General features: G+C 35.9%; 2 protein-coding genes across 2 annotated transcripts; one reads left to right on the top strand and one right to left on the bottom strand.

Annotated features, from left to right (window-relative positions):
• Window positions 1-479: 479 nt before the first annotated feature.
• Window positions 480-3,116, bottom strand: LOC130749272 (cold-responsive protein kinase 1-like). Its single transcript, XM_057602602.1, has 6 exons — window positions 2,893-3,116; window positions 2,462-2,577; window positions 2,142-2,352; window positions 1,765-2,002; window positions 1,353-1,503; window positions 480-1,063 (listed from the first exon to the last, which is right to left on the bottom strand). Exons 1-6 carry the CDS (start codon window positions 2,966-2,968, stop codon window positions 692-694), a joined length of 1,164 nt encoding a protein of 387 aa, XP_057458585.1. The 5' UTR covers window positions 2,969-3,116; the 3' UTR covers window positions 480-691.
• Window positions 3,117-5,644: 2,528 nt separating this feature from the next.
• On the top strand, window positions 5,645-11,077 carry LOC130748658 (probable beta-1,3-galactosyltransferase 14). The gene is made up of 7 exons (XM_057601895.1): window positions 5,645-6,102; window positions 7,256-7,408; window positions 7,484-7,566; window positions 7,681-7,780; window positions 8,334-8,447; window positions 9,357-9,499; window positions 10,672-11,077. The coding sequence occupies exons 1-7, from the start codon at window positions 5,780-5,782 to the stop codon at window positions 10,758-10,760; spliced, it is 1,005 nt and encodes a 334-aa protein (XP_057457878.1). The 5' UTR covers window positions 5,645-5,779; the 3' UTR covers window positions 10,761-11,077.
• Window positions 11,078-19,767: the final 8,690 nt, after the last annotated feature.

The raw sequence follows: 19,767 nt of genomic DNA, 5'->3' as shown, positions 1-19,767 counted from the left end.
ACAATAAGTCACCAAAGAATTAAAAGCAACTCTAAGTTGAGAAGATTCTTGAGAGGATTGCAATTTGCATGCTCCAGAGATTCAAGCTAAGAATGTTCATTTATCATGGAGGTCCAAAGCTGACCCATCAGTAGCCTAGTGATGAAGCTGCTGTGAGTTTATATTTAGGAGGGCAGGGTGTGTGTAAGTGGGGATTTGGATTCTTTCCCGGTCGGCGAAATCCCGCATCCAAGCATTTTAAGTCGTTTGATTAAAAATGAGAGGGCTCACATTTAGAGTTACTATTCGAAATTACTTATTACGACTTAAAATGTGAATTGTCGGATTGAAATCAGACAGCTCAAACTGCGTGAATGCGAGATTTTACTGACTCTAAGGAATCCAAATCCGTGTAGGTGGTGGTGGTGGTGGGGGACTGGGGGTGATGGAAGTAGAGCATTATTCTTTAGCAAAGCACAAGAACCATGAACAACCAAGCCAAAAATAAACAAGCAACTGATTCAAAATATTGTTGTATATCAATATACAGCCTAGACTGACAATCCTATATTACAAAAAATTATGCCTGTCTTTATATTACAGAAGGATTCCAAAAGTGATTTATGTAGTATGAAAAGAAGTTATAAAACAAAACTTCAAACTGTTTTGTAACACAAAGGGGCGTATGCAAGTTTAGCCATCAACATTCAAATCAATTGCTCCGATCATAAATTGCAGTGAAAGTCATGGTAGCAAAAGAGGTCATAGTTTCTGATGAAGATGAATCATCTTGCTTCCCTGAACTGCTATTTTCCACTTCAGTCTTGAATTTTTGTTTCCCTTCATCCATGGCTTGCACAAATTCAAATATCATACCTGGTTTGGTCACATTCTCCTCATTCACTTCCCTTCTACCCCTAAGCATGCCAAGCACTGTGGACATAGAAGGCCGATTCTGAGGAGAATCCTGTGTGCAAAGAAGAGAAATCTTACAAAACCTAACAGCCTCATCCATATTGAAGTCTCCCTCTAGAAATGGATCCACCAAACTTTGTAGCTCCCCTCTCTCATACAAATCCCATGCCTGCAAGACGCATTGAAACCTTGAATTCATTAACAATTAGTGTGCGTATGGATGCATGGTGGAAAGCCGCAGTGAAGTCAAAATCACGATGACTGCCACAAAAGCTAAAGGAAGTTGCTTTTGTCAACCGTGATTTTAGCTCCACCGTATTTTTCTACTGCGTACACAAACATGCACTAATTCATGATATATAGCAGAAGGGATATACATGCAAATTCTTGAAACCATATAGAGTGATTCCAAGTGCTCTTGTTGCCACTCCATATTTGCAAAAAGAAAAAGTCATTACCCTTGTGAGAAGATATTGTTCTTCAACAGGTAATCTTTTGTTTGTGTTAGGCCTCCCACTAACAATTTCTAGTAGTAGAACTCCAAAACTATAAATATCTGATTTTCTTGTCACTTTACTTCGTATGGCATACTCAGGTGCCACATAACCACTGTAAAACCAAACAGCCACATCATTAGAAGAAAATGTAGGAAAAAATTGCTATAAGCTTGAAAATTCCAAAACCTGAAATTTCATGGTCTAATCTAATTAAACATTGAGCCCGTTTTGATACGGATTAACAGAACGGATTAAAAAGCACTTATTGGAGCTTACCTACTAAAAAAACACTGGATAAGAAATAATAAGTGTTTTTTGTCCACATCCAAACGGGTTAATTCTTCAACAACAGAAGACAGAGCAGTGAACTTACACTGTTCCAGCAACCCGGGTACTAATATGGGTAAGGTTTGGTGGAATAAGCTTTGCAAGGCCAAAATCTGAAATTTTGGGTTGGAGGTCTTTGTCAAGTAGTACATTGCTTGCTTTTATGTCTCTGTGAATGATATGTGGTCTAACCTCCTCATGAAGGAATGCGAGGCCCCGGGCGACACCTATGCATATGTTCCGCCTTACACGCCAACTGAATTGGATGCTACTATGGCCTGTACCTACAAAATCAACAACAACAACAATAAAAACCTTAGGTCGGCTACATGAATCACTCGATGCCACTGTGCTTGATCAAAACCAAATTCATTATTAGAATAGTTTAGGTACATTCATGTTACTTGACAGCAACTCACTTACCAAGAAGTGTTTGTGCTAGGCTGTTATTCTCAAGATAGCCATATACCAAGATCCTGTGATTATCTTCCACACAACATCCATACAATTTTACCAGATTCTCATGCTCTACACTACTAATCACCTTAATTTCTGTCAAGAACTCATTCACCCCTTGTCTTGATTCAGCTGACAAAACCTTTATAGCAACCAAGGAATCATCTCTTAGCTTTCCCTGTACAATTGATGAAGTTATCAGTCAGAGAAAATGAAATGCACAAAGATGCACAACCAGATTCAATAAGGGCTAGGAATTTTAGATGGTACCATACTATTGCAATTACCTTGTATACTGAACCAAAACCTCCCTGCCCTATCTTGTTTGCAGGACTAAAACCTTCAGAGGCAATTCGCAATTCTTTGTAAGTGTAGAATTTGATGTTCTGAACATCTGAAATATCTGTGCAGCAGAGACATATTAGCTTGATTCAACCAGAACATTGTGAACATGTTTCAGACATTTCTGCAAATTATAAAAACACTGCACAAGAAAAGTTCAATCAATTAAGAAAAAAATTCATGTGGATGATTCATGTATACAATCAAATGGGATTATTGGACCAAGTCTAATTTATAGAAACACCAACAATGACCAAGTCTTAGAACAATTCAATTGAAGACATAATTTCATAAAGCAGAAGATCATACATGGAACACTGCTTGAAAGTTTATACACTACCATAAAGTACAATAATATTGCTCAGGAGTTTTTTACCTATATCAACTCCTTCGAGTCGTGTGGCTGAGGAAGACTCTTTTCTTCTGAAAAGATAAGAGCAACAAGCCTTCATAGTAACTCTGGTACTTCAGTGGATCAAACTTGGTGCTGTAAAACAGGTAATTAAGGATCAAATTTGGATCATGTGATAGATCTAAATAGCCACAGCTGCAGCAGGAGCAGGAACTTCTGCCATTGATACACATATATATTATTTTCATAAAGTGCAAACTCCTATTGGCTAATAATAAAAGTGAAATGACATTCAACCAAGAAAGTAACATCGATTAAATATTGGATATACTAGTCCATACGCAAATGAAAGTCAATCACAATATTTCTTCTTAGTTTTTTACATGAAAAGTCAACCCTTGCTTATCTCTTTTCTACCCTCACCGTAAAATATGACTCCATAGTTTTCAAAAGGTTGGAGGAAATAATTAGAAAATGTTGAAAATAAACCAACAACACTCTATAGCAAAGTTGGTAGATAACTGAGTTTCTTAAGCATTTAGTCGAATATTCGATCATTGGACAGTGAGTATGGAGAATTATTTGTTAGAAGATACATACTCACTTAATGTGATCTCAGAGTCTTAAGGGATTAGTCTCATGACTACGGTGCGCAAGTAGGGGTGGGAATAGGTCAGGCCGTTCGTAGGGGCCTAGGGCCTAGCCTACCACAGGCTCAGGCCAGGCCAGGCCAAATTGGTAAATAGGCAAGTCTTAGGCTTTTTGAAAAGTCTATTTAGTTAAAACGGCTAGGCTTAGGCCATTCAAAAAGCCTTTTAAGCCTTATAGGCTAGCCTATTTAAGTAAAAATGATTAGTATTTTTGTGGTACATTGTAAATATGATTAGTATAAATATATTTTATCATTGATGATGTTTATATATTAGAAATTTATTATAATATCTTGATATTATATACTTATTGACATTTTTATATATTTAAGCAAATTGACTTATATAATGACTCAAAGTTATAAGTCTATTTAGAAATAGATATATAACGTATTTAAATACCCTAGTATGAAGTGTGATTTTAAATTGACTCTCCAACTCTAAGAAACCAACATAATCTCGTTTAGTTTCATCTCTACCTAGTAATTGTAAGTCTGATTGTTGAAAAAATCATTTTAGTATAATTTAACTCATTAGCTTATAAGTTTGAAAGCTTATGTACAGATAAGTTTATTAGCAAACGTTAAACTCTTGTTGTGAAACAGGCCTTTAAATAGGCTACCAGGCCAAGTCAGACTTTCGAGAAGGCCAGGCCAGGCTCGAAAAAAAGCCTTTGACAGGCCACAGGCCAGGCTCAGGCCTTAAGATTTTTAAACAGGCTAGGCCTATTTACGCAAAGCCTACCTAGGCCCAGCCTATTCCCACCCCCCTATGCGCAAGTAGCAAAATCCTTTTAAAACCCATATTATATATATGTTCAACAATTCAGCCCACAAATTGAGACCTAACAAGCTTCTTCCTCAATCACATTTTCCACATTGGCAATTCTATTGTGTAATGAGCATATGCTCTTAATAATTTTGGCAACCCCTTTAAGTTCAAACAATTCCATTGAATCGTCAAAAAAAAAATTCATTGATGTCTAAAATTCGTCCTAGAGTCACTCCATCAACCATAACACTTATTGTTTTGTTTTAATAAATAAAAAATAAAAAAATCACTTATTAAAAAAAAATTATTATGAGTTTGTGTGTGCTGTTGACAAAAATCATTTTTAAATCAAGTAAATTATTTTCTCAAGCTATTTTGAGTAGCTTCTGAAATAATCAATTATGGTTGAACATAAAGAAATTCAATTCTAATTTCATGGTAACAATACTTTAATTTAAATTTACAATTTTATCTTTTAATATTTATTTGAATTAACCTTGCTTCTCAGCATTCTTCATGTTACCTTCGAGTTACTTATACATATTATTTTTTCTCTTTTTGATAATTTTTTTGTTTACAAGAGAAGGGTTATGCCCCAACAAAAACCAAAACGCTACTCAAGAGCGGACAAAGGACTAGTAGGAGCAAAACCTAAGTTGTCATGACCAATAATTCTATGACAATCCCCAAACAAAGAGGAAATAAATGCAAACCAGAGTTAAAGCAAGTATCCACACGAGCTAAATTATCCGCAAGCGATTTAGCCATCACGATGACCACGCTGAAACCACATCGACCAGTTGTGATAATCACAAGTAAAGAACTCCAGCCAAATCTCCTACCCCGCTAAAGAATGCCAAAAGGGGGGCCACCGCACTACAATCCCTAAACCGATGCATATAACCCTCTTGATAAGTGTCACAGAGAGAACAAATAGGCAAGTCAGACATATGCCTCCTATGACACTGAAAGTTTGTCAAAACCCCTGATTCAGAAACTGCCACATAAACACACGAACGCGCTGCAACCCCTTAAGACGCCACACCTCCTTCCATATGCAATTGCCATGACCTGCTATCAGACAATCTATAACAAGGTTATAAGCTGACTTCGTGGAAAACCTTCCCCAAGCTTCACCAACCCACACAACTCGATTAGGCTCGCGGGAGGCAATAGGAGCCACAACCACCAAGACCTCCTACATAAACATGCAAGGTAAAATGTTAGCAAAAAGATAATGTTCAATAATTTTTTATAGTTTACACAACTTAAATTAAATTCCAAAATGTTTATCAAAATTGCTTTTCATTTCAATATGTCATTTAATGCAATGTAACTTGAGTTAAATTAATTAAAAAAATGAAACAACAACAACAACATAGTTCACCGGTTTTGTTTCCAAGAGTAACCTTCACTGTCAGCGACGGCAACCCATGAACGAAACATACACTCCGATCCGAGCTCGTGGGATTCCATGAGCTAGCACCACCATGCCTTCCTCCCCAAAATCCTTCTACCCTCGCCACACCACTTTCTCCTCCCGCAGATCCGCCGCCATCCTCGCCGTCTTCCTCCTCGGCGCCGCCGTTCTTCTCTTTCTCCGGCCGTTTCCGGGATCCCGCTGCCTCAACTCACCCCCCAGATCGGTTAGGGTCGTTTGGGAGCACGCCGCCGGCACTGGAGGAAATGGGGTGGCTTCCGATAGGCATAAGGTGATGGGTTTTGTGGGAATTCAAACTGGGTTTGGATCTGTTGGTAGGAGACAATCGTTGAGGAAGACTTGGTTTCCCTCCGATCGCCAAGGCCTTCAACGGTACTCTTCTTCTTCTTCTTCAATGCTTCCCTCATTTCAGTTTTGTTTTCTAGCTGATGAATGCTTCTGTGTTTGTTTATGAGATTTTGAGGAAAAAAGTGTTTTTTATATTTTATATTTGTTGTTAGGATTTTATATAAGATATTTTTTGGTCTCAATTACAAAGTTTTATGAGAATTTTGATATATTGCATCAGTGGCCATGATGAATGTTCTGTACTAGGGCAAGCTTACGTAAGAGAAAGACAAAAAGTAAACCCTAGCAGAGCACTAAAATAGCAAAACTACCATAAAAGGAATATTCTCATTAATGCTGAAAAGTTGGTTTCGTACAAGTGGATGACCTCCCATTTTATAGAGGGGGTGGTCATGATATGGACCTTTCCTATATTTGGGCCTGACAATCAGGGCCCAAATCCCTGTACATATAAGACAAATCCAAAGGAATCTTCCAGCTGGCTTGTGGGTCCATCATCTAAGGGAGGGCAATGAAGCTCGTTGTGTCGCACTTCCCGCCATGGCTATCTTCAATGGTTTGTTGTTCATTTTGGGCGGGACATAATCTTCTTTATGTCCCGCCCAGTCCAATGAAGTTGTATGATTCTTATTGCTGAACTATCTTTAGGAGGAAATGGTTCAGTTCTTGTTGTATTAAATTATATAAGAATTAAATATTTTGATTTGTTGAAAATAGTGCAGAGTTCTTAGAAATAGTAATTTTATATTTTTGTTTTAAGAAGAAGTTATATGATTCATACATTTTTGTTTTAATTTTAAATCTTATCCCAAGGATGAAGGATCCTATAGAATATAGTTTTTGAAATGCAATTTAATCATGCACTTGTATTGCGTGGGTCACATTATTTATCTGCGTAGCTTATTGTAGAACCCACCTTGTAGGTGTAAATTTGAATATATAATTGGCGTGAAAGTATGATTCGTGAGTCGTGCTAGGTTCTGCTCTTTATCTGTCTGGCCTGGTTTAGTTTCTATTCAATATGTACATGTGGGTTGCAGTGTGTGTGAGTTAGACAAGGTCGGTTGTTCTGTGTTTTGTTGGTGGGTTTGGGTAATTTGAGGGAAGCTGGGTTTGAAAATGGTGCAACCGTGTATTGTCGTCATCTTTAATTGTTGGCTGTTGCTTTTTGTTGCAGCTTGGAAGAAGCCACTGGGTTGGCTTTTAGGTTTGTCATTGGTAGAACAAGTGATACAGCAAAGATGTCTGCGCTTCAGAAGGAAGTTGCAGAATATGATGATTTCATTCAGTTGGATATCCAAGAGGAGTACAGTAAGCTTCCATACAAAACGTGTGTGCTCAGAATGACTGAATTGCTGTATTTTATCTGTAATGGGTTGCTGAGTTGAATGTTCGTTTATTTCAGGCTAGCTTTCTTCAAAGCTGCTTATGCTCTTTTTGATGCTGAGTTTTATGTCAAAGCTGATGATGACATATATTTAAGGCCAGGTGAAAGAGTTTTTTAAGGCTTATTGTGATGGAATACATTGCTGAACTTTCCTTATGAGATTTATTTCACCCCTCTAATAAATATTTATGCAAACATTTAATACTTATTGTCAGATCGTCTTTCATTACTACTGGCAAAAGAGCGATCTCACCCCCAGACTTACTTAGGTTGCATGAAAAAGGGGCCCGTGTTCACTGATCCAAAACTCAAATGGTTAGTTTTAATTTTCCTAACTTCACACTTCTGAGCTTGCCTCTATTGCATTTAGGGGAGAGAAAATATGCCATTAATAAGTTGCTTGTTTTGGAATGAGATTAATATTTAGAAGTTGCAGTCTTTATTTGATGGTACTGTTTGCCTGAGAAAGAAATATATATTTATGAATAATAAGCTCTAGGATTTAAGAATGAATAGTCACTATGGTGAGAGGACAAAGTCAGGAAATTAATTTGCTAACAGTTGTTAGTTTTAAACTTGCAAAAATCTGTGCCAGCCTGATTTTTTTAATTTCTTTTCTTCTTCTTTTTTTGGTCATATTTCTTTTCTTTTTAAGTACCTTGGAATGTCATACTTCTTCACAATTGTATTCGTAAGAACAAGGTTGGAGAATAAAACTATTGGGTCTAAACTAGATGATTTGTATATGTATTCATTCAAACATGAGGCATTGTGGTTCACTTTGGTTGATATATAATTTGTCAAAATCATTAGAATAATAGAATGTTATTATAGTTCTTGAGTAAATTATACTAATAAAATCTTGTAGGTATGAACCACTATCACATTTGCTTGGGAAGGAGTATTTCCTGCATGCGTATGGTCCTATATATGCTCTTTCTGCTGATGTTGTTTCAAGCCTGGTTGCTCTTAGGAATGACAGGTATGTTCTCTTTCCTCCAGAATGGCCACTTGACTTTCTGTAGACAGTAGGATCACAAATTACTCACCTGCGTCGATTGCGAACTGCAGAAATACTTGCAGTTGCTGACCCAATTGTTGGTGTTTACATTTCCCCCCTTTTTTTGCATATGTGTTGCAGTCTGCTTTTTCTTTCTCATTTCTTGGATATTGTATATTTATTTTTGTTCATTGGTAATCATCTCTGTTTCACATCTTAATTAAAAATTAAAATAAAAGTTGAGAGACATAAGCCATTTCGTTATACTTTGTCTAGTCACCGGTCCAAATGGATTTGGGAGCTATGCTCTTTATTTTATCATTATCCATCACATAGAGTCGGCGGTAGGGATGTCTCATGCGGTCCTTAGATTCATGGTTTAAACTTGCAGAGAGGGTTAAGTTATCCAAATTTACTCTGTTTACTTCCTTAGGTTTACACCATGGTCATTGAATCAATGCTCAAATATTTTTGTTAATATAATAGCTATCAAAAATTTTTTTTGATAGGCAAATGTTAGTGGTTAGTTGTTAGTAATTACAAATGCTCCTCCTCAGGGTTCGAACCCTGGACCTCCATCTCCAACACCTATTTCTACCCTTAGCTCAACCAAGTGAGCTACCCCTCCCACCCCTATAAGAGCTATCAATAAAGTAGCTTCAAATATATCATTGAATTGTTTGGAGCCAATGAACTGGTTTCTTGTTTTCTTTTTCTTAATTGAAATTCATTCATACAGTATCATGCTTTTGAGTTTATGGGGTCTTGAAACTTGTTCACACTTTTCTCTTAATTCAAAGGGCTGAAGATTACAGATAAACATGAATATATGAACCTTGTTCACTACCTACCCCCTTCCCAAATCCAATTTAATATTTGCATTTTTCACAGTTTCCGGATGTTCAGCAATGAGGATGTTACTATTGGTGCTTGGATGCTTGCAATGAATGTCAACCATGAGAATAATCATGAACTCTGTGCTCCAGACTGTACAGCTACATCTGTTGCCGTTTGGGATATTCCTAAGTGTTCAGGTTGGTGTTTTTGTTTGCACAAAAATGTTGTAGTATCAGTATTTGGGAGTGTTTGCATGAAAGAATTTCTGTGAATACTGAAAACCCAAAAAACATGAAATTCACAAATTGGACTTCAAAAAAACCTCATGGTGAAAAATTGTTTCAAGCTTTTCAATGTTGTACTCTATCTTCCTGTTCATCTGTTCTCTCTACACTGATAAGTAGACGGAGGTAGTACCCACAAAAGGTAGGGTATATTCCCATCAAATGACTTTGGAGTATGAGTGTGGATAGGGGTGCTACAACATATCTTTTAGTTGAAAAAATATGGGTGGTTGGGGTACTAAAATATGCGTGATGGTTCTAGGTATATAGGTATTAGGTACCTGAGGGGTATGGATAATGGTTCTAAAGTTGTTATCCATGTTGGTATGGGATCGGGTGCGGTATTTTTTGAGAGTGTAGGAATGAGTAGTATAGTACCTACTCATTGGTATCCTTACCTCAACATAGTGTTTGGTTGGAGGGGAATGAAGTTAATGGGAGGGGAGGGTTCTTTTAAACGTATCTTGTTTGGTGGGGAATGGACAGGGCTAAAGCCTCTCCTAACTCAATTCTATCTCCCTTCCAAAAGTGTGGGGGTTTGGAGGATAAATAATTCATAATTTTATGCTCTTCCTCATGTTTTGAAACATAAAATTGTTTTTTAAAAGAAGTAATTTGTTTTAAAAGCGCTCTCCTCTCCTAAACCAAACAATAAAGTGGTTGTTTCCCTTCTCTTCCGCTTCCCCTTCTCTTACTTAAACATGATAAGAATTAAAATACTCCTCCTCCGCTCCCCTCCCATCCCCTCCTTTGAATGACATGTTTTTTTCTTAAAAAGACATTTTATTTGAGAGTGGAAGGGATGGGCTCCTAAAGTTTGTAGCACCAAAGCAAAAGATCAAATCTATATTAGGTACCACCAGCTTATTTGTGAGGGAGTTAAGTACGACCCTATACATATTTGAGGCTTGAATATGATCTCATCAAATGAAAATCTGTTTTTTGCGGAAGTTCTTTTACATGCATTATTTTTAAAAATCTTTAATCAGGCATTGAATGATTTCTCAAAGATATGTGTGTGTATAAAATGTAAACCGAAGGAAAAGATTTTTCTTAATGATTTCTTGGTTCTTGTTTGCGTATAGGCCTCTGTAATCCAGAAAAGAAAATGCTGGAACTCCATCAAAAGGAAAGCTGCTCTCAGAGCCCAACTCTGGAAGCGGATGATGACTAGAATATGTGGATGGATATATTATAAAGCAAAGTAAGCAAAGAAAGTGGGAGAGGAATCGCTTATTTTTGTCATTTTTAACTTCCAAAAGATGCTACCACTGCCAATTTTTCGTGTTCATTTTTGAATTTACATTTCTTCCCGTTACAAGACAGGTGATTTTGTTTTCTCTCTCTGTTCCCATCATATTTTCCCCTTTATACTGAGTGTAGCATTGGACGATATGAAGGAGTTTCTATAGGGATCACTTTTTGTACATGAGAAAATAGATAGACATTATATGGATGATGAAATTTACAAATTTCCTGGTTTTGATGTCATTCTATTTCAGGATTTTATTCATGTCATACTTTCGAAAAAATGAAATTCTGAATGAATGTGCCTTCTTGCGCATGTGTCATATGGTTATTTCAAGGTTAAGGGGTTCATCTAAATTGGTAAGCCTAGGGTGGACGAAAATAATTTTGGTTCACTGCTGCACCATTGATTAGATACCACTAGATCTAAGATCTCAGCAATATTTTTTAAATGGGTGGTTAAGATTGGTTGAACAATAGAAAGGTAAAAATGAAAACCAACCACCCCTCCTTGCATCAACTGAAGTTGTCGTCTCCTCCACGCTCGTACTTGCCATCGGATGATCTACCGGCGCACGGTAGATCTCAACATCGACCTCATCCACCATGGTTGACCCTATCTCTTGTCTATACCACAATAGACATGTTAATCACATATACGATTGTTTTCACCAGCATGTCCTTGGTCCTGGGTTATTCCCGTTGATCTCTCCCTTAGTTGTTGGAAAACCACACCGATCTTGGCCACCAACGCCACACCACTCTTCTCAATTCAGCAAGCCATTCACCCTACACCTGAATAACTCTAAAGCAACTTGCATGCTTTCATCCTCCAAATCTGCTATTTCTGAATAGAGAGAAATATGGAGGTTGAGTGAGCGATGGCGCACATGGCTTGGAAGAGGTGACAACTTCCATGTGTGAGTGAGCCTTCGTGATTTGCGACGCGGCGAGCGCCTTGAGGGAGTATGATGGGAACATGGTGGAATTAAAACTGGAGGGGTTTTTAGATATCTTAATAACATTTTGTACATATTCAAATATACCAGAAGTTGTATAAACTGTAAGATCGTAACTTTAAATTAGTTTTTGCAAATTAGTTTTACGTATCAATTATTGTATTATTTTTCTTGTCCTTTAGTGTTTTATATTAGAATGATTCACCTACTTAGAAATAAATCCAAGTATGAAGAACAAAAAATCAAGTTGCGTGAAAAACCAGTTGAAGATGAAGACAAGTGCTTCAGAAAGCAATCTCAACAATTTAAAGGAAAGAACAAATACTTGAATGTAAAAGGAATGTTTGTTTTTTTGAACGTTAATGTAAAAGGAATGTTAAAGGCGAAAGAATAAAAACATTAAACATAAAAGAAACGTTTAAATAATTCATTGCTCATTTGCTTGATACTCATATGAAGGTAGATGTTAGGGGAATAGGGGAGTTTTGAGTATTCAGTAAATAGGAGTAGAAGAAATGGTTTTTTTTTGGATAAGCAAGTGGAAGAAATGGTGATGTTGTGAATGAGCTATTCTTCATGTATTTGGGCACATTTAATCAAAAGTTTAAAATAAAATAAAATAAATTAATGATGTGAATATTGAATTATTTTAAATTTATGATTATTAATAATATGTAATAATCTTAGGGTCATAGAAAACAAAGTGAGATATCTCTATTCTAAGGGATTACCATAAAATATGTCCAAACTTAACCTACAATGATTAAATCAGTTATTTCCGGTAAAAAAGACATTTCCTTATCATTCTTGTATCTCCCTCGTTTTCCCTCTAATTCCCTGACGATATCACTTGGATGATGAAGGGTAGTGATGGCAGCAGTGATAGTGGTAATGGCGGTGATGAGGTAGTGGTGGCAATATATGGCAATGATGGTTGTGGTAGTGTTGTCGGGCGGTGAAAGCGATAGTGGCGGACTGGCGGTGGTGGCGATAGCGGCGATAATGGTGGAGTGTGGGATTGGAGGTAGTGGTAGTAAGAATTGTGAAGGGTAGTGATGGTTGCGTTTACAATGATTACATATTTATCAAGTAATTTATATGTCACAATTTTATCGGATTTTATCCTATATTTATATATTGGATTAAATAATTCATTATTTCAATGTATATGAATGAATGGATAGATATACGTAAAAAAAAATACAATTTTAATAGAAATAATGACTAAACTCATAATATACTGTATAAATTTATCAACCTATCAAACCTAACATGACTTGTGAAATGAGTCATTAATTTAGATAGTACAACTACTTGGGACGATGGCTTCCGTGGGTCAATTACAAAATGAACCACCATAGTGCAGTTCAATTATTTTATTGTGAAGACATAAATACCCCTAGTTCTTATAAAAATTCCATTCTTTTTCCTTTATCCTTTCCCCTCCGTAGTTACAACCGCTCCATCCAAAACCTTAATGTGTTCTGCCACATATAATCCAGAACCCACCCATATTCACTAGATTGGATAGCTTGAATTCACCTGAAAATCCAAAGTTTCTCTTGTGATTTTTACCATGACCACTAGTTCTTGATTTTGAATAATTACCTCCAGTCTTGTTTACAAAGCCCTTTAACTTCTTAACAAGCTCCACCCCCCCCCCCCCCAAACCCAAGGCCTTCCCTCCATTTCCAACCTCGGCATTTTAATTTTCTCTCTGCCTTACCACCTGGCATCAGGGAGTGAATATACAGCTTTAAGTCATAACCTGGGAAACAAAACAGCAACAACAAAAAATGATGGCTCTAATAATCTGAACAAGTGAACATGCAACCTTTCTATGCTTCCCTCCTCCACCTTTCCCATTAACTGCCTTCCTCTTTTATCTCTTCCTTTCCTTTTCAATTTCTGGCATCAAACCGGTGGTGTTTCTGGTCCTTGAGGAAGAGAGAGAGAGAGAAACACAAGGAGAGAGAGAGAGAGAGAGCCCAGAAGACAGAGGAGGGGTTGTTGATTGGAAATAGATTCAAGGATGTTTTGGTAAATTTAGATTTTTATTAACTTTAATCTCAACCTTTTAATTTAAAATTAATATATCCAATGGTTGTAAATGAACTGAACCACGGTGTGACAGTTTTTAAGTGTACCACCGAAGCCAACGTTGACTATTGTCCACTACGATTGTCCAAAGTTGAACATGTTAGACCAGTGGTGCACATTAAGCGCACCTCTATTCCAAGTACAAGAATTAATAATACTTGTACCTCCTGACACACTTTGCTGAGTTTGCTCATTGAATTCCCCTTTTAACTATTTAATATTTACACATGCCCAACTCACAATAACGACAGGGGATAGCATGCATCCCTATGCCTGAAAAGCACAATAACAGCATAAGTTCAGAAGGATGCAAAGAAAATCTAGTTGAGGATAAAAAACAATGACTGAACACAAGGACCATAACAGGACAGCAGAAACCTTCCTTGAAGAAAACTTAGAAAAATCACTCACCTTTTCCTCCTTCTTCGCTAGTACAAGAATCCTATGTAGAATGCCCTCGATTTCATTCAGCATAAAAGGAAAACCACCGACCTCTTCATATTATATTGACAACCGGCATATACATATATGTTTTGTTTTGACACATAATCAGTGCGCCCCAAAATCAAGGAGAACCCCCAATTACCTTACAAATTAATACACAATCCACTGGTTTTAATATTCATACCTAATTGATACTGCCACATAATTTATCTTTTGGGTCATCCCGATCTTATCGTTTTGTGACCCGGTCTATGTTAACTTACACCTCATCGAATTTCTTTAGGTGTGAGGATGGGTTCCGGTTTGGGTTTAAAAACTTACTCGATCAATATTTAGGGTTGGGTGAAAGGTAAGTTCAACCCATACCCTAAACACCCTAATTAAGTAGATATGACTTAGGTTCTGGTGCTCGTGCTAATGTCGTCAGCACTTGCTGGGAGACAAAAAAATAAACTCAACAATTTTTATAAGTTAAGATGAAAGTGATTTTACGTCAATTCACATTCAAATAGTATACAAACACACACTTAGCTAGCATGTGTTTAGATATTGATAAATTGATATTGAGTGCAAAGTGAAACGTGAACGAATTTTTATTTTAATCCATAATAAAATTTGGATCACATTTATCCTAAAATGCATAATAATGTTTGTTTATACTTATGGAAACAAAAATCCAAACATAGACTAGATGAGTTATTGTGGTCAAACAAGTTCCATTAGCTAATACATTAGTAACTGCTCATAATTGTGACTTAAGCATTCTATTAAGAGTTCGAACCTTGACCGTATTTATGGAGAAAAAAATATTGGGAGAGACAAACCTCGTTTCAGTGATTTTTCCACCTCGAAAGAAATTTGTGAAATTTGTCTGAGAAGGAGAATACCCTTATGTAAACAAATTATCCCTAGATTATAGAGTCCTAATATAATTCGTGGTCTCTTCAAGAAGAAACATTCCAAGTTCCAGCATAATCTCTTGCAAGATACATACTCACATACCATTTTATCCTCTTGGAAATCACCCAGTTTCAATACTAAATGCTTGAGTTTACTATATATGCTATCTGTGGTTCCAATTAAATTACTTATGTAGACCGGCAGATTTAGTTGGTTTTTCCAAGACTTTTTATTCTTCTTGCCCTTATTTTTCCAATAGCTTTGTAGTTGATGTTGGCTACTAAATCAGGGAAAAGATCAGCTATAAACTAATCTGTTCAAGATTGAACCTTGTGCTGGCTTGGCATAACTTCAAGGAAATTGAAAATATGAGCCATCAAACAACTACGCTGAAAGATAAGGATTGAAGATGATAAGAAATGCTCTGATGGTGCTTTTAATATTATTAAGAAGATAATAAGGCTTGACAAAAGGATTTCACACGGGCAAAGTCAACCTAATTTATGTCAACACCGTGCTGTTCTAGTGATGGGTGTTCTGGCCGGGCAAAATGGCTACACAGCCTATACTTGTCTTGCTCTAGTCAAAAGGTCCACAATTAAGTGAACACACTATTGGCTGGTCATGACGATAAAAAATAAATGGATGCTCGTCTAAACATTAATTGACTAAATAAATAATTTTAAAAAATGATCGGTAGACATAGCAAGGGTGCTGACCACTATAGGCACCTCATTCTGTTTCGGTTTTTTATCGCCACAAATTGAAAAGTTAATTTTTTTTTCACAACATTTCAATTTAAGGTGTCTAAAGTAGTAGACAATGTAGAGTGGTTTGTTAATCACCATGAAAATAATTAAGGGGTTATTTGGATACCAACTTAATTACTAGAGTTTATTGGAGTTTATCTACTAGAAAAACATCAAATAAGCTTTAATAAGTGTTTTTTGTTGTTGCACCAAACAGACTCTAAGTTGCTAGAAGTTGATCATGAGACAACCCAACAAAGATTGAGTATATTCGGGTTACTACATGGTTCAACCGTTATTAATACATAATTGGTTGCTTAGTAAGTTAAGCATTACTCATTTACTTATTTATTAATTGTTCTTCTATGACTATGAGTCTCTCTTTAATTCTCTGATTTCAAGCTGATTTGAGTATCGTATTTCCTTTTGCAGGTACCCCCAACCGTGCACCGGCATGGACATTCTGCTCACCATCATGCTCTCAGCCTTGCACCACCACACATCAATCAGAGGCACTCTCTACTCATTTTCGGGAAGACCAATTCGTCCCGCATGTGGGAATTTGATAAATCAAATTTTGTCACTATGGTGAAATCCCACGAGCAGATTGCAACTGGAAGCACTATTCCAAAAGTCTCTCAAAGAGCTATGTGAAGAGCTAAGGATCCATGGCCCGTTCTCATAAGAGATGGGTCTTTGGATTTTCCGCTAGAATTGTTGAAGATAATTGACATGGAGCTTGTCCAAAAAAAAAATTGACATGGAGCAGTTTTATAGAGAACCTGATCCTATTTTATATATTGATAATTTCCTAGGTGCATGTCATGTGTGTGCACATAATCACTTAATCGGTGTGAGAAATCTAAATTAACATGTGTATTTGAAAAAACTGAGGATATGTTTCCAATAATTTTTTTAGGAATCAGTAGATATTTAATGAACCCTAACATTAATCTAATTGTATGTTGGTGAGTGGGAAAATGTATATTGTATTAAAAAATGTGCAACCCAGACAATTTTCACTTCAAATACCCTTCTGTATACCACTAAAATTTGGAGTAGGTCAATCCAAATAGGGGTATTGTCTAGATGATTTATTCTAATATTATTTGTATAACATAATGCAAATTAAAGAAGAAACTAAACAGTTGGTACTTGGTAGCCCTTACTTTGGCTGAGCACTTTTATATATTACTCCTATAATTGAACTATTGAAGGAATACTATGCACTAATTAAAGATGCCTTCTCTAGCCTTTGTTTACTGAACCACATAATATAAATAAAAATGGTTATTTATTATGACTAAGAACAAGAGAATAATACACAATTATTATTATACTCTAAGCATGTTCACCAGATAGGATACTTATTAATGTCTAATCCAATGAACCTTCCCCAGATAGATACTGATCACTGTGTGTAATTAACAACAAAAACAAGGTCACCGAGTAAAGGTCACTGATTAAAGGAATTACCTAAATAGATTTAAAAAATGAAGAACATATCAAAATAGTCATCATCATATTCAATTTTTTTTTTTTTTGAAAGATCATATTCAAATTTAACTAAAGGAAATTGGAGCTTCAACTTTTATATTTTTTTAGCTAGAAAATAATTGAAAGCACCAAATACGTACGGATGCACATCAATGAATTAATTACACAAACTACTTGTTTGTCTCTCAGACAATTCATTGCATTAGCTACAATACTACAGAAAAAAAAAGCGTGTTATGTTTGGAAAAAAAAAACGGATCATTACACTATAAATTGGGTTAAATAACTTTTTGACCCATGTAAAATAGCAAATTATTTGTCTTACTACCTCAAATTTTTTCATTGAAATACATCCAATTTTTGAAATCCTCACATCAATTAAGTAATATTGTGTAGTGTTCACTATCCACCCACTCACGAAGACAATTTATATATCCTGGATTTTTGTGTATACTATCAATTTTTTAAAATGCTCATGAACAAGAACACTCATCAAACCCGGTTACCAAAACACAAAACACTCATCTTCTATATATATTCTTCTTCCACCTTTTTTTTAAACACCACCATCCCCAAATATAGGTGTAAGGGGAAGGGAAATCGGCTTGGCTGTCACAACTTGAGGACTGCACAATTTGGGTTACAAATTTCCTATCCGGTAGGAAATAAATGCTAGAAAATTGTGAAAGGATTGTTGATGATAGGGATTTGTTACGAAATCAAGGGTGAGTAAGAAGTTTTACGTTGAATGATTAGGGGAGTGATGAACACTTTATAAGTGAGATGACCCATATGAAATTAAAAAATTATGCATGATGCATCATTAACTATGCAACACGCGTATCAATATCAATACTATCATTACGAAAAAAAAAGATGAATTTTGATGATTCGCCTTAAGATTTTAATTGAAAGATGTGATGTTCAATTCGTTTGTGGTTTGCTCTTGTTAGCCAATGTAATGATCCCATGGAGTTTTAACTTCATCCGGCACAACAAAACTCGATGCGAAAATCCCAAATCACGAACCTCGTGGCCTCACTAAACTAACCTCGATCTCACTTCACTCCTGAAGCAACTGCAAGAAAATTTGTTCATTATCTTTAACAATCTATTCACAAAAAATACTGGAATTGAAAATGAACTATAGATCCAAGGACTTATATATGATGTGGAAACATAACTATGCGACATTAAGTAATATGCCATTCTTTTTATCCTAGGATTTGCAAAGAGAATACTCATTAATGGTTAAACATGGATTTTCAAATTTGTAATTAATCTTCTTGAATCTTAATTTCATGCTACTATCTTGCTGACATGCTCCTTCAAACAATATTAGCTACTTATTAATGGCTTACTTACAATTGAGCAGAATGAAGACCATGTGTGAATGCACACCATAGACAACTGAATATATATATTAATCTAATCATGAATGAACAGATTTTAATTTCCCTATTTGATGTATATACAATGAATCAGACCAAATTTGTCAAACAAAATCAACGTAAGATACAAAACTAATTAGTACAAATCCAACAATTTGTGATGTTTTATGGAGTTGCGTCTAGTTTACAATGTTGTAAAGATGATGGCAGAACAAAACAACAACCGAACCTTACTTGAAAGTAATAGACATTCCTTACTGACATATTTATCTAGTAAAAGGTTCATGGCATTATTCAAGCACTGCCAGCACATAAGTTAACCTACGTTTATTATGCCGGGTACGTACATTTTGGAACTGAAATTATATTATTAGGACAAGAATATAATTAAGAAGGGAATTTCTACTAGTTATGCAAGTAACATCACTTGAAATTGATCCATGTTCAATAATATATAGCTCTTCTTAGATTCAAGTTGTATACCAGAACCAGATTAGTGGAAGAAGCGGGTCATGTAAACATGTAAAAATTCCTGAAGTGCAGTCAAAATTTTCAAAACCTTGCAACTGCATTTTAAACAGTGAAAAGCAGAACAAACAATAAACCATCAAATCTGGAGAACCATATGGCATAAATTCATCAAGTTGTAAGCATTTTAGGTTCTAAAAGTAGGCTAGAAATTATTCAGCAGTTATGCCAGTTTCTTCCCATCCTTAACATCATATACTGACCAAAATTTTAAAACAAAATAGCAGAAATGTAGCACCACATTCTGCTCTAAACAGAGCATGATTTAATTTTAAGCACAAATATTGAACAGTTTAAGCATATAGTAGGTAAACTAAGAATTCATCCTAGGATGCAAGATGCATAAAAAAAAGTTGAGAGAGATT

This window comes from Lotus japonicus, chromosome 3 (genome assembly GCF_012489685.1).
Source record: "Lotus japonicus ecotype B-129 chromosome 3, LjGifu_v1.2".
Classification (NCBI taxonomy): Eukaryota; Viridiplantae; Streptophyta; class Magnoliopsida; order Fabales; family Fabaceae; genus Lotus; species Lotus japonicus.
The sequence above is the reverse complement of the archived record's forward strand: the minus strand, read 5'-3'. Positions and strand labels throughout refer to the sequence as shown.

Bases quoted from the DNA above. Each gene is read 5' to 3' on its own strand.
- LOC130749272 (XM_057602602.1), bottom strand. From the start codon at position 2,968: ATGAAGGCTTGTTGCTCTTATCTTTTCAGAAGAAAAGAGTCTTCCTCA. The intron at 2,578-2,892 runs GTAAAAAACTCC...TCTGCTGCACAG, and splicing joins ACTCGAAGGAGTTGATATAG to ATATTTCAGATGTTCAGAAC. The intron at 2,003-2,141 runs GTAAGTGAGTTG...TTGATTTTGTAG, and splicing joins CCTAGCACAAACACTTCTTG to GTACAGGCCATAGTAGCATC.
- LOC130748658 (XM_057601895.1), top strand. From the start codon at position 5,780: ATGCCTTCCTCCCCAAAATCCTTCTACCCTCGCCACACCACTTTCTCC. The intron at 7,409-7,483 runs GTGTGTGCTCAG...CGTTTATTTCAG, and splicing joins AGTAAGCTTCCATACAAAAC to GCTAGCTTTCTTCAAAGCTG. The intron at 7,567-7,680 runs GTGAAAGAGTTT...ACTTATTGTCAG, and splicing joins TGACATATATTTAAGGCCAG to ATCGTCTTTCATTACTACTG.